This window comes from Coregonus lavaretus (genome assembly GCF_964263955.1).
Source record: "Coregonus lavaretus genome assembly, chromosome: 11".
In the NCBI taxonomy this organism is placed as follows: Eukaryota; Metazoa; Chordata; class Actinopteri; order Salmoniformes; family Salmonidae; genus Coregonus; species Coregonus lavaretus.
The window spans coordinates 11,448,703-11,464,174 of record NC_139998.1 but is presented as its reverse complement, the minus strand read 5'-3'; the positions used below and the strand labels follow the sequence as shown (position 1 = coordinate 11,464,174).

The window sequence follows — 15,472 nt, the reverse complement described above, 5'->3', positions numbered from 1 at the left end:
CAGAGGGACCAGACAGCGGGACCCAGAGCTTTGAGATCAGCCTGGGGACGGGCATGGACACCCTCGGGGGGGCCTGTGACCACCTACAGGCCCAGAACAGGGAGCAGGACCCAGACACACACAGAGACCACAACCCTTTCTGTGATGGCCCACTCAAACCCAAAACTTCATACAGGTAGAGTACAGGGTTCCGCCCGCAGTCTTGGCAGATCTGTCGTTTCATTGTTGCTGATTTCTGCAAGCAGGAATTTGCCCCGCTGTGTATGATGATGTCATATTGCCCACAGTTTGTTTTCCTTTATCTGTAGTTGATCAAATTGGGGCCTTAGAATGTAATTCGTTAAGACTTTATTTCGATAGTCCGAAGTAGATGGTTTGTAGATGTTCAGTAGATGTTCAATAACTCAACAAAATGTCAGCTTTGTGTCATACAGTGGGAACATATTGGGTGAGATGTCATGGTGGTCTGTCTCTTCTCTCTAGGCTCAGTGTGCGTGCGTTCACCCAGCTCTTTGACCAGGAGCAGAGCAGATACACCCCGCCCCTCTACACAGACACTTACCTGTCCCTTCCCCTGGTCACAGAAGCAGGTGGGATACTTGATTGGTTTATGGTGTATGATGCTGATGTGTGATTGGTAGTTAGTGAGAAATGCTGATGAGTGATTGGTCCTCTATGAGAAACACTGTTGATTGGTTGTTTATTCCTCTTATAGAGCCCCTGAGCGGTGTGATCGAGGGCATCAGTGCCGGCATGTTCCTCATTGCCATGGTGGTGGGAGTCACTGCACTACTCATCTGCAGACAGAAGGCTCGCAAAGTGTGAGTTCCTGGCCCTCCCTGCTTCACATAACCTACCCACACACTTTGACCTACCTATACACTGCATACTAGCTTGATCTTACACTCTACATACATTCTACATACTACACTTGTGATTACAGTAGTGTGCAGGAGCGGCGGGTGGTCCGAATGAGTATGAGGAGAGAGAGGCCCAGCTCAGGAGTGCACATGGGCGTCAGGGGGTAAGAGGAGAAGCAGTCTGCGATCAGTTCTAATGGATCTTATCTGTTACATATATCAAATATAATGTGTTTCCTGGCAGGATAAAAACTCACAAAGAAATGACCATTAATGAGTTTTAGCCAATAATACATGTATCTCCCTTTTTTCCAGTAACCGTCGTATTTCAAGGTATGTTTAAATGCTTTTGTTATTAGTTACTGTAAGTTCGTTTTGGTTTGTCTTTCGCTCCTCTCTGTTTTACTCCAACCTTTTTATATGTTGATCCTGTTGCAGCCCCATCAAGATCATGCACTTTGAGTCCCATTACACCAAACTCCAGGCTGACTCCAATTATCTACTGTCTGAGGAGTACGAGGTAAGACTGGATCACATTCACTGTCCGTTGGGCAATCTCGATCACGAGTACATTTACATAAAGTCGGAATATTCCTATTTACTTTACTTTAATAAAGAAAACAATATAGACGTATAGATTCTTTTTCCTGCTCTGATACCTCTCCTTTCATTTAACGTTTTTTAAATGGTAGATTGATTGTGACATTTTATGAAATGCATACAGTATTTATGTGCAGTGGGTATCTTTGGTAACCCTAACGTGTCACTTCCTGTGTAAGGACCTGAAAGACGTAGGAAGGAATCAGCCCCTGGACACAGCCCTACTGCCAGAGAACAGAGGGAAGAACCGATACAACAACATCCTTCCCTGTGAGTTAGATGCATCATGGGATTTCACCATGGGTTTGAATACATAGACAAAAGACAAGGGGATTGAGAGATTTCTTTCTTGTCAATATGACAACTAAATTGCCAACTCAATGTCTTTGTGCACGGCCTGTGTTGTGTAGACGACTCGACCCGTGTGAAGCTGTCCTATGTGGATGATGATCTGTGCTCTGACTACATCAACGCTAGCTACATTCCTGTAAGTTATCCAAACAAACGGACAAATCCGAACCAACCTTCACTCTGGTGAAATCCCCTCTGTTGTGTGGGTGGGTGGCTAGAGGTGGTTGGGAGGGGTGGGGTAGGGCTGGGGGGCTGGAGGTGGTTGGGAGGGGTGGGGTATGGCTGGGGGGCTGGAGGTGGTTGGGAGGGGTGCGGGGGGGAGAGGGGTATAATGTTAACAAAGACTGTACTGCATAAATCAGTGGTTCCCAAACTTTTTTGGCCCGCGACACCATTTTTATATCTAAATTATTGAGTTACCCACCATGTAAAAAAAGTTATGTAATGAATGTTTACCTTTTGAATTTGGGTATGACAGTCTATTACAAATCAGTCTGACAGTATTTTTTACAGTATTTCAATCTGAAGACAGTATGGTTTGAAGTGACTGAAATGCATCAGAAAGGTATTGGGAAGTCATCAGGCAATAATGTTGTATGATCTTCTCTGTAGAAAATAACGTACTCATTAAAGATGTTATTTTTCCCCCAGTCTGATTTAGTACCTAGTATTGTCTGCCTGGTTCTAACAGCTTGTGGGCATAGTAGAGGGAAACAGTATGTACGTACATACGTGTTCCTTAGAGTCATATCTTTCAGTGATGGGATCATAATATTTTGTATCTTACTTAAACTATTCAAAAGATAGAGCCACATTTGTCGGAAGAAAACAGAAACCACTCTGTTCATTACAACCACCTCTAGCGGCTACCAGAGGTTACTAATGTAACCCCGGTTCTATGAACCAAGCGCAAATGTTCTCTCGCGACCCCATTTTCAAATCAGGCGACCCCACGTTTGGCAAACCCTGCCATAAACTCAGTTACTCTGATTGATTGATTCTCAGCCCTATTCCTCAATTAGTATTCATGGGATTAATTACTTACTACACTCCCTGTGGAGCATAAGGCTGTAACAAGGCGGACAATCCTTTGCAGCTTTTTCAGCTTCTCCATTAAACTTACCTAGTGTAATAAGGTTGACTAACCGATGCCCCCGCACATTGACTCTGCACCGGTACCCCCTGTATATAATCTCCCTACTGTTATTTTATTTTACTGCTGCTCTTTAATTATTTGCTTTTTTTAAAATAATCTTTAAACTGCATTGTTGGTTAAGGGCTTGTAAGTAAACATTTCACTGTAATGTCTACACCTGTTGTATTCGGCGCATGTGGCAAATAAGATTTGATTTGATTTGAGATTAAAAACGAAATGAAATCTCTTCTTGTTTCAGGGGAACAACTTCCGTAGGGAGTACATCGCCACTCAGGGCCCACTTCCAGGAACCAAAGATGACTTCTGGAAGATGGTGTGGGAGCAGAATGTCCATAACATTGTCATGGTGACCCAGTGTGTGGAGAAAGGCAGGGTGGGTAGAAGGAGCTGCCTTTTTGCTTCGTTCGGACCAGTGTTGTCCATTTGGAGTAGCTGCTATCATGTTCTATTGAACAACATGTTATTACAATGTTGTTACTAGTGCAAGTACAATGTTACTATCTATGTGTCTTTGTGTGGTCCCTCCAGGTGAAGTGTGATCACTACTGGCCCTTCGACCAGGAACCTCTGTATTATGGAGACCTCATAGTCCAGATGCTGTCTGAATCTGTGCTGCCAGAGTGGACTATCCGGGAATTCAAGATTTGCAGTGTGAGTGTGCAGGACAATGATTCTGGAAACTGATTTTAAAAATACTAGGTTGTTTTGTGTAAAGTTATATATTGTGTGTTGGCCTTATATACAATATACTACATGTAGTTCAATTAGTAATTGATCTACATTTTGCAGTAGTTTGTTGGTAGTTGAACGAAATTCAAATCTAGGTAGTGTTTTCAGTAGTTAATTACTTATTTTGCCATGTAGCGGTGTGGCTAACTACTTTTGCAAAAAGACAAGAAAATATGGGTGAATTAGGCAATAATTTCATAATTTTTCAGTATCAGACCTGCCTAATTCTCACTTTAAATATGTTGTTTTGTGTTTAATAGGCAAAATTACACATTCTGTTAACATATGATCTTAAAGTGATCTGTTCTTGCAATTTGTAGTCTATGACATTTCAGATTTATATAAGATAAATTTTCACAAAGTAGTTTGGTTGTAGTGAACTACTTTTTCTAAGTAACTTTAGTTAGCTAAGTAAACTTTTTCTTAAGGGTAGCTTTAGTGTAGCTTAACTTCTTCCAGTGTGAAGTAATTGGTAGCTTGTTAAACTATATTTTCAGAGTAGCTTCCCCAGCACTGTTGAAATATGACCATAATTGGGTTCAGCTAATACTTTCTTGATGTGTCATTATGTGACAGCACATACAGTAAGTAAGTAGCGAGCTGTGTAGTCAGCCTCTAGCAAGTCTCTCTTTCTGACTGTGTCTTAACTCCCATGCAGGAGGACCAGTTGAACTACTCCAGGGTGGTGCGTCAGTTCCACTACACAGTGTGGCCCGACCATGGCGTCCCAGAGACCACTCAGTCACTCATCCAGTTCGTCAGGACCGTCAGGGACTACATCAACAGGACCCCTGGGTCTGGGGCCACTGTGGCTCACTGCAGGTGGGTCACTGTCCCAACTCCCTAGTCTCCGCATTAAAAAAAAACAACTCCCTAGGACACACTGAGATATAGTGTCTTGTCTTCCCTGAAGAGACAGTATAGTTACAGCATGCAGTAATGACCAGAGTTGGGTTCAATTCCATTTCAATTCAAAAGAAATTGACTGAAATTATGTAGCCAAATTATATTTCCCCTCTCCATTTAGGTAACGTGACTAAACTGTATTTGCCCTCCGACCCTCTTTCTCTCTGTCTGTCTGTCTCTCTCTCTCTATCGTTCTTTCACACTCTCTCTCTCTCTCTCTCTCTCTCTCTCTCTCTGTCTCTCTTTCGTTCTCTCTCTCTCCCTCGCCGTCTCCCTCTCCCTCTCCCGCTCCTTCTCCCTCTCCTCTCTGTCACAGTGCTGGTGTGGGCCGTACAGGGACCTTCATAACCCTGGACAGAGTCCTGCAGCAGCTGGACACCAAGGACACAGTAGACATCTACGGCGCTGTCTTCGACCTGCGCCTCCACCGCTCACACATGGTGCAAACTGAGGTGAGACGGGTGTGTGTGTATGTGTGTGAGATACAGTTTGAGTTTTACTCTGTGTTACTCTGTGTGTATGTGCAGTTGTGTGTGAACTCCAGAACCTGTGTTATGTAATAACACATCCTGTAGAGACATTTATATATCTGGGTATGTTTATTTTCTTTACAGTGCCAGTATGCATATCTCCACCAGTGTATGAGAGACGTCCTCCGAGCCAGGAAGCTTCGCAGTGAGCAGGAGAACCCCCTCTACCCCATCTATGAGAATGTCAACCCTGACCCCCAAAGTGGTAAGCCCTCACATTCCTTAGAACTCTTTGTATTGTAGTTCATAACTGAAAGACATCACAGATGATCTATCCTTTCAAATATTAGCCTGGTGCATGGTCCAGTCTGTTTGTGCTTAGCCAACTCCTGTCTGGGTTAAAGTAATATAATATTATATATGCCAATTAGCAGACACTTTTATCCAAAGTGTCTTACAGTCATGCGTGCATGCATTTTACATATGTGTGGTCCCGGGAATCGAACCCACGATCCTGGCATAGCAAACGTGTATAACATGGCAACGATAGTAGAGATGGCTATAACACTTACAGTTATACGATCAGGCTAGTCAAGTAACCCTTTCAAACACAAAACGCAGCTACACAAATCTAGGAGGTTGGATAGCTGGATGACATCACAAATTATCTTTTTTGTTTGTTTTTGGCCTACAGATATGGTGTATGCCAGACGTTAAAGATTGTAAGGACTACTGAAGGAGAGAAAACTGTTTGTACTTTCACAAGAATAGCACTGCAGGGATACATGGCAATTAAAATGTTCTACTATTTCTGTTGATTGTTCTTACCAGATATTATGAAATATAGAACACTTTATAGCTATTAAATTATAACAGAATATATATTAACAGAATTGTATATACTTGCCTTATATCTGTGTGTTTGTATATATGCTTTGAATTTGCGTTATTGGCTTTCATACACAGTGTTTTCATTTTGTTTGTTAAGCTGTCATTTGCACATTATTACATGGCACAGACCAAAAACCTGTAAAAAAAGAACTGTAAAAAATCTGATACTGCATAAGAAATGATCTAACAGTATATACAGTAAATGTATAGGCTATTTTATCTTTCACAAGTCACTTTTTTCTCAAATGTTAGACAAAATGCTTTCTGTTTGAAATTACACTTATTTTCTTAAGCACTGAATTCATTCAAAAATATATTAAATATGTATGTAGATAAATGCATTATACATTTATTTGTAGATATTGTACAGCCCATGCGATATATCGCTTGAATATAACATTTGGAAAAGCATTTAGTCATGCAAAAGGATGATCATATGAGTTATGAAAGCACACAGTGTATGTTGTGTAATCCATATTTGTATGTAGCCTATGTAAGATAATAATGATTTTGATGTATATTTGATGTATTTTAACATATCATTTGATGTATTTTAACATCATGTCATGGAACTACAAATCACACACATTTACATTTTACATTTCAGTCATTTAGCAGACGCTCTTATCCATTTAGTCATTTAGCAGACGCTCTTATCCAGAGCGACTTACAGTTAGTGATTGCATACATTTTTCATACCAGCCCCCTGTGGGAATCGAACCCACAACCCTGGCGTTGCATTCGATTCTGTGAATCGTTACACAAATTATAGTAGTTACTGTATGCAGTTTCCCATTTTGCAGCCTAAGTAGGCATATAAACATATCAAGACGAGGGCATTAATATATTATTTGAGTGTTTCAATAAAATACTTACATAACAAAAAATATATAATTGACAATTATTTATTCATATAATACATTTCTTATGGAGTCATGATTTGGGAGATGATGCCCCAAGAGTCCCCCCTCATCCTCGCGCCTGCGCAGTAGGCCGCATATTCACCAAATTGAAAATGTTTGCCTCAAACTCTCGGAAGTTTAGCCAAGAAGTTACTGTGATTTACCTAGCCAGCTAGCTGCATAAAAGACGGTGCGACTAAGATAAACTAGCTAATTTTAGGGGGGGGGGGGGATATATATATATATAGAGAGAGACATAAAGGATTATACATGGATTTATATCCATTTTTATTATCTTGGGTTCGAAAACATGAATGGTAGCCACCTTTGGAAGAAGTTGTGATTGTTTTTTTTGGCGCTCTAGTAACGTTAGCTAACAACGCAGAGGAAAGATGGTGGAATTGAGCTAGCTAACGCTAGCTTCATATGCGATAGCAGAGCTAGCTAGCTAGGTTGCTATCGTTTGTGTCTGAAAGGTTTGGAAGAACTGCCCACATCCGTTTGCCATACTCGTAAGTATCCCAAAAATGTGTTAGCTAAGACAACGTGTATTCTATATTTTTACTAATTAGCTAGCTAACTAGCGTGGCTGCTAGCATTTCACGAGAGCTAGCTACTGTAGTTAGCTAATGTTATCCCATTGGGTAATGAATGTGCTAACGGTAATGCTAGTTAGTTAGTCAACCATGTCTGACCAAGAGATTAAGTTACTAACGTTAGTTAACATTAACTATCCATTTGATGAACTAGCTAGCTATAACGTTAGCTATATATTTTAATATCAATAAAGCCAGTTAAGCCAAAATCTTGTATTCGGTATATAATGCTTTGGCCAAAGCTATTTCTAGAGTTAGCCAACGTAATTAGCTAACGTTAACTAACTTGTAACGAAGTTAACTTTCCTTACTAGCTAATGTTGGCTTATTTACATCCATTGTAGCTAACGTTAACCTTTTAACTTGCATGACACAAATGCTAGCTAACTAACTCCAGTTTTATAACAAACTAGATCGTCCAGCTACCTAACTTGGCTGACTGTAAATGATCTGTGTTCAGGCCCACATCTTATGTTGGCATAGCAGATAAAGAAAACATGAGTGCTCCTCAGCCTCGGAGGATGGAACCAGGGATACTGGTGGCTGGATCTAGGTAAAAAAACAACAACAACACTTCTTTAAAAAAGTTTGAATGGTCACTTTCACATCAATCAAATGTAGCTACAACTCTTCCTATGATGTCCATTCACTCACTGTATTACTATTGGCTCATATAATTTAAATGTCCTTATGTTCCAGACAACAGATGGTGCTCTGAAAAAGCCATGGGTAGCTGTTTAAGCTGTCCAGAGAAGGAGTCAATCCCAGATAATCATCAAACCAAATTTAAGGTGAGTCTCTTGATCCGTTACAACAATCATACTTCAATGGTGGTCCATTGCCGAGCCCACATTCCATGCCCTAGTTATGACAGATTTTGCGACGTCAAAATATGTAGACCTCCCACCTGAATGAAAGGGAAATATTGGTTTCATAATGAATACCAGCTTCAATGCATTGCAGAGTAGACATGTTTGTGTTGACTGACACAGTGACTGTTGTGTAACGGTATTGTTCTGTTGCCAGGTGATAAACGTGGATGACGATGGGAATGAGCTGGGCTCGGGCATGATGGAGCTGACAGAGGTCGAGCTGGTCCTCCACACCCATCGCCGTGACGATGTCAGGTGGCCCTACCTGTGCTTGCGTCGCTATGGCTACGACTCCAACCTCTTCTCCTTCGAGAGTGGCCGCCGCTGCCAGACGGGACAAGGTACATTTAATAGAGATTTCCGTTCCACACAATTATTGATTTCACTTATTTCATTAATTGATTTTGTCATTTTCAAGGACCATTCTCAGCGTATGTCGCACCATTTACATTGACGTCATTTAGCAGACGTGCTTATCCAGAGCGACTTAAAGGAACAATTAGGGTTAAGTGCCTTGCTCAGGGGCACATCGACAGCTTTTTCACATAGTCGGCTCTGGGATTCGAACCAGCGTCCTTTCGGTTACTGGCCCAACTCTCTTAACCGCTAGGCTACCTAACAAACTTATGTGGTGCCTCAGCTGCCTGGGCATTAGTATACATTTGAACCTTTTAGTCATTTGGCAGACGCTCTTATCCATAGCGACTTATAGTTAGTGCGTTAATCATAAGGGAGCTAGGCGAGACAACAACATATCAGTCATAGTAAGCAAAACATTTCCTCAATAAAGCAGATATCAGCAAAGTCGGTGCTAGTAAGAAAAGAGAAGTGTGTGTTAGTGCAAGAGGCAAGGGTGGTGTTTTTTTTTTTTTGGGGGGGGGGGTGTTAATCAAGATATTTGTTGAAAAGGTATACAGGCACACAATAAAATCACATGTAGGCCTAATACACAATGTTGTGAATCAAACATGAACCATGATAAACACACATCAGAATACATTGAATCACATCTGCAACTAGGCCCCAACATCAGCTTTATTGTTATATCGACTTGAACCAGTGAAATATTGATTATGCTGCAATGCCAATGACACAATTGTCTGTGTGGTTATTTTTCGACTCCATCCATGCTTTCAAAAGGATGAGGTCTGGGGGGAGGGGTACTATGGGTTCTGGGGTTCTGGTAAGTCAGGCTCGCTGTGTTCCCATGCCGTGATAATGATTATATAATAATGTGATTAGCAGTAATGTTAGTCATAGAAATAGAACCATAATGACTTAAATACGGGAATGGAAGCCCACTCTAGTGATTCTATTTCTGTGGTGACATTATTGAGGCCTGTGTCTGACTCTGTGTGGTGTTGTGCTTGGGGGAGTTGGGGTTTTCAGTTTGGTCGCACAAGTTTACCATAGTTGTGTGTTCTGTTTGTTCTCTTTGTGCATTGTGCAGTGTTTCCTTGCAGTGTGACTAGTCTCCTGTGTAGTTTGTCCCTGATGTGATGCCATACCTATGGTTGTTCCTATGTGTTCCTTCTTGACATGTTACTATGCTTCCTTTTCCTTTTATCTCTATCACTCTGTTGCGTTCACCTAGGCAGTCCCTTTAGATCATTGATTACAAGGTAGACAAGGGCATAGTTGGCAAGGAAAAGTTGAAAGACCCAATAAATGTACAAACCCTTTGTAAACGTGAAGATGTGAGCAGTGCTGATAATGGTTGTTTCTCAATCTGTCTATATTGCAGTCGTGCTGCCCATATGTGATTCCTGAGATTATGAACATTCTGATAAGCTCTGCAGCGCAACAATGCTTTGACTTTCTTGACTGTGTCTTTAGGGATCTTTGCCTTTAAGTGTGCTCGGGCGGAGGAGATCTTCAACATGCTGCAGGAGGTGATGCACAGCCACAGCATCAGTGTGGTGGAGGAGGCCGTGCTGGAGACCAACCACCAGGCCACACACACTCCTGCCGGTAAGCCTATATTCATCCTAGAACTAGAATTTGCACAGGCCATAATGAATACTTCTACCAACACTTGCAATGACCTGAGAAATGCCTTTTCCTGTCCCTAGAATATCCATTGCCTCATATGGCTGTCACACACTCAAATACCTAACTCTTTAATACTGTGCCTTCCTTCGTTAGATAACTCCTACAAAGGCTGAAATCTGTCTTTCAGTCAACACTTTCATAGTCCCCACTGAACCCAGTTCTTCTCTTCCTTATGTCTATTCAGCTCTGGGCTACTCTGTTCCCACCGTGCACAATGGTGTCACCCGGATCCCTTCGGTGGGCGACGCCCCCTCGCACCCCTCCACACGCCACCCGTCTGTGGCCAGCACCCGCCTGCCCTCCGTGGGAGAGGAGTCTACACACCCCTTGCTAGTGGCTGACGAGGCGGTGAGAGAACGAGGGAATAGAATAAGGCCTGCCCTGCACACTGAAATACTTTTAACACGTATAGCTTTATTGATAAAATAAAGACATCTCAATACAAATGTTTGGGTCGTGTTCAGTAGAGCACATTTTGAGATCTCCTAGACTAAAGAAGACCTCCACTGTGCTACTTGTGACGTCGATGGGGAATAATGAGTTTATGTAGAAGCTGCTGAGTTGGTGTGATAAGGATGTTATATTAACCCTGTCTCCTGATCTGTCCACAGGTCCACACGTATGTGAATACCACAGGCCTGCTGGATGACCAGCCCAGTCCTCTGACTGCTCCAGCCCCTCTGGACAGCCCTGGCTCAGCCCAGTCCCAGTGCCCCCCTACACCCCCTCCTCCGCGGGTATCCAGACCAGAGCCCCTACCCCCCCTGGCCCAGCTCCAGGAAGAACCCCAGGTACTGCTGGAGCCCCAGGGGGTACGCTTCGTGCTGGGGCCCACCCCTGTGCAGAAAAAGATGGCCAAGGGGAAGCATCAGACTGAGGATGGAGATGATGAAGAGGAGGACTCGGAGTCCCCGGAGCCTGGAGAGGGAGAGACTAACGGCCCCACAGACACCGAGGCCCCAGCCCCACCGGAGGGCCAGCCTCAGACATCCTACACACACTCCAACGGCTCTTCTGCCTCTGTCGGGGCTCCAGCCACAGCCCCTCGCCGCCATCTCCTGCCCCCCCTCACCCCTGACACCCTGCAGAATGTCAACAACTCAGCCCAGCGGCGCACAGCCCTCCTGGACTACGAGAACCTCCCGGCCCTGCCGCCCGTCTGGGAAACCCGCAAACCCAGCAACGAGGAGGAGAACAACGGTGGACCCTGTGGTGGAGGAGGCCAAGGGGGGCTAAAGATGTCCTCCCTCAACGGCTACAACCACCACCACCAACACAGCCTCCTCCACCACTCCTACTCCCACCCCATGTCAGCCCACCCCCCTCTGTCGGCCATGGAGCCCTCCCACAACTACGTCAACACAGAGAATGTGACGGCCCCCCTCAGCGCCCGCTGTGCCCCCGACACGGCACGCCGCCGCAGCGAAGGACCCATCGTGTTCAACTTCGACTTCCGCCGGCCGCTGGGTCAGGAGCCTCCCAAGACACTCAACTACATCGAGGTGGAGATGGAAACTACCACCTCTTCCTCCGCAGCAGCCAAGGGTGCCTCCTCGGACACCAGCAACCCCCACACGCCCACCTCACCGCCTCCGCCCACCACCCCCACGCGCCGCACCGAGCTCTACGCCTTCATCGACATCGAACGCACTGCTGCCATGTCCAACCTGCAGAAGGCTCGGCCGCACGACGACGGGTCGTTGAGGAAAACGCGGCACAACAGCACAGAGCTGCCCACCAAAAGCACTGTCTGACTCTAACCTGATCCTCCTGGCACCTTTTTCTACTATTAACCCCTTTTAAAAATATGAACGTGAAGGCAGCCTACACAGGGGCCTTTGTTATAAACACAGACATTGGAAATGCGAAGACTCCAGAAAGCGGTCCTAAATGAGATAAACACTTATTGTTGTGTGGGGTTACCTGTAAGGGAATTCAGGTAGACCAAAATAGGTACTTACTTGCCATATACCAATTTATTCCTATGGTAATATAATACCTCTTCTCCTTCACCCATTCTACAGTGCAATTGGGTTGTTTATTATGTTAATAAGACTGGACTGCATTCCTCCTCACCCACACCCCCCCTACGGTACAAATCAGTATTACTGAACAAAGCATTCCATTTAGCCTTTTTATATGATTCACTACATGCTGCTGTAATTTCAGTATCTGAGGATTACATGGTACGCTACATGTTTCTGTATAGTAGATTCTGGCACAATAAATGTCTGTTCTGTTTTTATGTATTTAGCTGATCAACGCTTTCCCCCCCCTAACTTTTAATCCTAGATTATCTAGATATGAAGGTATGGCATGTACTCTATCCAAAGTCTGATATCCCTCAATTATATTTTAGCAAATAATTTATCCGTGCAGTTCTAATTTGGCTCTCAGCCCTAAAATATAATATTATTCTGGCGACAGTTCTACTTGCTAGGAACATTGGGATGCCTTTTTAAGCTAGACTCTGCAATATGACAATTCAAAACTGCTACTTGGCTCTTCACAATTTTTACTCTTTGAGGCATTAGATTAGGTAAGAGCCAATAGTGGTGGTCTTGTAAGATTTTAATATACTTCCTTGCGTACATTCAGAGAAGTTGGGACGCAGGGTTCTTGTTGATTAAGGAAGTTGCCCCACTGTGTGTCATGTTGCTGAGTCTACCTTTTCAGTGTGTTCAAGTACTAATAAAATGGCATTTAGGACAACCTCTCAATACCAAGGAAAACTTTAATTGCATTACATTTTACAACAAACAGGATTGTAAAAGTTCACAGGCAACATAATGTAAAAAAATATACATTGCCACCAGAGGTGAAAACACCTTGAATTGTTAGTTGGAACTCAGACAACATATACAGTACATTTAAAAGCAACAAGCAGGTAAGAGACTTTGCCCTCTTGGCCTGAACTCGACATAATGTCTGCCACAAAACAATCTGGTGAAGTTCATACAAAGTGTTTAATTTACCCTTAATACAAAAATAGATGTATTTATCTTCTTCCAGAGAGTCATGGCAACAGTGAGCGCACCATGTGGAGGGGCAGTGATAGTCTTTCCTTGATTCCTCACATTCTCTCCTCCAATACAGTTAAGACTAATTAAGATTGGGCCTGGAGCCTTCGCCTTGTTGTCTGGTCCACCAGTTTGTGGTAGTCATTCAGCTTGTCCTGCAGTTTGTTGTGTATCTGAGAGGACAGTCATGAGAGAAGCATGGTGGTGCGTGTTAACATTTAAACTGAGGACAAAGTCATGTTTGATGTCAGCATAGGTTGTCAAACAGCTTTTTAAAAAAGTATTTTAAATGGACTTACACTGGCGTTAGTCTGGGTCTCGTTGAGCGCCTGAAGGAGCTGGTCGATGGAAGTGTATGGGAGCCACACCAATGATGCTGTGGCAGAGAGGGGCCTCTGTAACACACACATACCATTACCATCTCAGAGAAACACAAAAAGGACAAACATTTGACTTTAATCTTATTTAAGAGATTAAATTCAATCTAGAGATGAGAATCAAGTGTGTTCAACTCAAAATGGGTAAAACAACCACACCGCAGTCATTGCAAGTGATTTATGCGGTAATGTGGGGTCCCCCCAAAAAAAAGTTAATTAAGGAACTCAGTCCGCCTTTCAGCTTGCTCTTGAAAGTTGTAATAGTAGAATGCACAAGGTGCAATTATGAAATTGGGCAGTGCATCATCAGTTTCTCTTGTCGTGTCAGTCATTGCATACCTTAGAGAGAGCTATTTATAACTTGTCTTAAATGTCTAGGGGGTTGCGGGATGTTCCCCAATACTGGAAGGGGGCCTGAGTGAAAAAGTTTGGGAACCCCTGCTGTAATGTACCTCGATGCCAAAGTACTGGTGTCCCTTCCCCATGAGAGCATCTACGTACTCCAACACCAGCTCAGCTGCTGCCTCCAGCAGGTCATAGTTCAGGTAGAGCCTTAACAACGCTGCAGCGTCCACCCCCTAAGCAAACAGGCTTGTGTTATAATACAGGGGGAGCAAATGCAACTAGAAAATATACATTTACGGACTCTATCGAATTATTTTAGGAAAATGTGTCTTGCATCGTCGCATTTAGTGCAATATTAATACATACAACATTTGCACAAATACTGTGCTCTCTCACCTTGTAGGTGTTGACCAGCCAGTCGGGCAGCGGTACGCCGTGTGACAGCAGCTTGTTGATCACACAGCGATGGTGCTGAGCATTCTGGGTAGGGTGCTTCTCCAGGTAGGAGGCCAGCAGGCGCCACGCCTCATCAGTCGCACTGTGAAGGAAAAGTACATCTGTATTATAATTTAACTTTATTGGTCAATTTGACTGTTCTTAATATTCCCTGCCAATTTGAACTATGAAGTGGTCAAATTTAAACAACCAACCTTGACTCTTTGGTTGTGACGATGGTAGACAGCTGATTGGCAGCCAGCCAGTTCCAGGCTTCATTCTGACTCTCCTCTCCACCATACTGTAACTTTATACACCTAAAAATAGTGTATTTTTGTATAAATACAACAACAAAAAACACAGCTAACATCACCATCAATCAACAGGAAGAAAACCCCTGTATGCGAGTTCAGACAAGGCACAACTGCTTACTTTGGGGTGATTGCTACAGACTAAATACAGTGCATTCGGAAAGTATTCAGACCCTTTGACATTTCGTTACGTTACAGCCTTATTCTAAAATTGATTAAATTACATTTTCCCTCCCACAATCTCCACATAATACCCCATAATGACAAAGCAAAAACTGGGTTTGTAATTATTATTTTTACTCATTTACATATTGAGCTCAGGTGCATCCCGTTTCCATTGATCATCCTTGAGATGTTTCTACAACTTCATTGGAGTCCACCTGTGGTAAATCCAATTGATTGGACAGGCACACACCTGTCTATATAAGGTCCCACAGTTGACAGTGCATATCAGAGCAAAAACCAAGCAATGAGGTCTAAGGAATTGTCCGTAGAGCTCAGAGACAGGATTGTGTCGAGGCACAGATCTGGGGAAGGGTACCAAAAAATGTCTGCAGCATTGAAGGTCCCCAAGAACACAGTGGCCTCCATCATTCTTA

At 43.3% G+C, this 15,472-nt stretch overlaps 3 protein-coding genes across 3 annotated transcripts in view; 2 read left to right on the top strand and 1 right to left on the bottom strand.

Moving 5' to 3' along the window:
* Positions 1 to 6,851, top strand: part of LOC311137018 (receptor-type tyrosine-protein phosphatase beta-like) — a gene marked incomplete at its 5' end in the record, with an annotated part of 14,318 nt that extends 7,467 nt beyond the window's left edge. Inside the window, 14 exons of the mRNA XM_084171341.1 lie at positions 4 to 175; positions 484 to 590; positions 716 to 821; positions 944 to 1,024; positions 1,176 to 1,193; positions 1,299 to 1,380; positions 1,640 to 1,730; positions 1,871 to 1,947; positions 3,206 to 3,340; positions 3,496 to 3,618; positions 4,355 to 4,518; positions 4,919 to 5,054; positions 5,217 to 5,337; positions 5,767 to 6,851. Of these exons, the coding sequence (XP_084027467.1) occupies positions 4 to 175; positions 484 to 590; positions 716 to 821; positions 944 to 1,024; positions 1,176 to 1,193; positions 1,299 to 1,380; positions 1,640 to 1,730; positions 1,871 to 1,947; positions 3,206 to 3,340; positions 3,496 to 3,618; positions 4,355 to 4,518; positions 4,919 to 5,054; positions 5,217 to 5,337; positions 5,767 to 5,789 (1,436 nt within the window). The 3' untranslated portion in view covers positions 5,790 to 6,851. The remainder of the gene's footprint in view (positions 1 to 3; positions 176 to 483; positions 591 to 715; positions 822 to 943; positions 1,025 to 1,175; positions 1,194 to 1,298; positions 1,381 to 1,639; positions 1,731 to 1,870; positions 1,948 to 3,205; positions 3,341 to 3,495; positions 3,619 to 4,354; positions 4,519 to 4,918; positions 5,055 to 5,216; positions 5,338 to 5,766) is intronic.
* Positions 6,852 to 7,005: 154 nt separating this feature from the next.
* LOC311137388 (fibroblast growth factor receptor substrate 2-like) lies at positions 7,006 to 12,627 on the top strand. Its single transcript, XM_084171849.1, has 7 exons — positions 7,006 to 7,377; positions 7,922 to 8,014; positions 8,161 to 8,252; positions 8,488 to 8,674; positions 10,170 to 10,304; positions 10,570 to 10,733; positions 10,997 to 12,627. Exons 3-7 carry the CDS (start codon positions 8,187 to 8,189, stop codon positions 12,137 to 12,139), a joined length of 1,695 nt encoding a protein of 564 aa, XP_084027975.1. The 5' UTR covers positions 7,006 to 7,377; positions 7,922 to 8,014; positions 8,161 to 8,186; the 3' UTR covers positions 12,140 to 12,627.
* Positions 12,628 to 13,101: 474 nt separating this feature from the next.
* nup160 (nucleoporin 160) overlaps positions 13,102 to 15,472 on the bottom strand; it is a 33,087-nt gene continuing 30,716 nt past the window's right edge. Inside the window, exons 26-30 of the mRNA XM_084171848.1 lie at positions 14,778 to 14,879; positions 14,524 to 14,665; positions 14,235 to 14,360; positions 13,705 to 13,800; positions 13,102 to 13,578 (exon numbers count right to left, since the gene is read on the bottom strand). Coding sequence (XP_084027974.1) covers positions 13,492 to 13,578; positions 13,705 to 13,800; positions 14,235 to 14,360; positions 14,524 to 14,665; positions 14,778 to 14,879 — 553 coding nt within the window. The 3' untranslated portion in view covers positions 13,102 to 13,491. The remainder of the gene's footprint in view (positions 13,579 to 13,704; positions 13,801 to 14,234; positions 14,361 to 14,523; positions 14,666 to 14,777; positions 14,880 to 15,472) is intronic.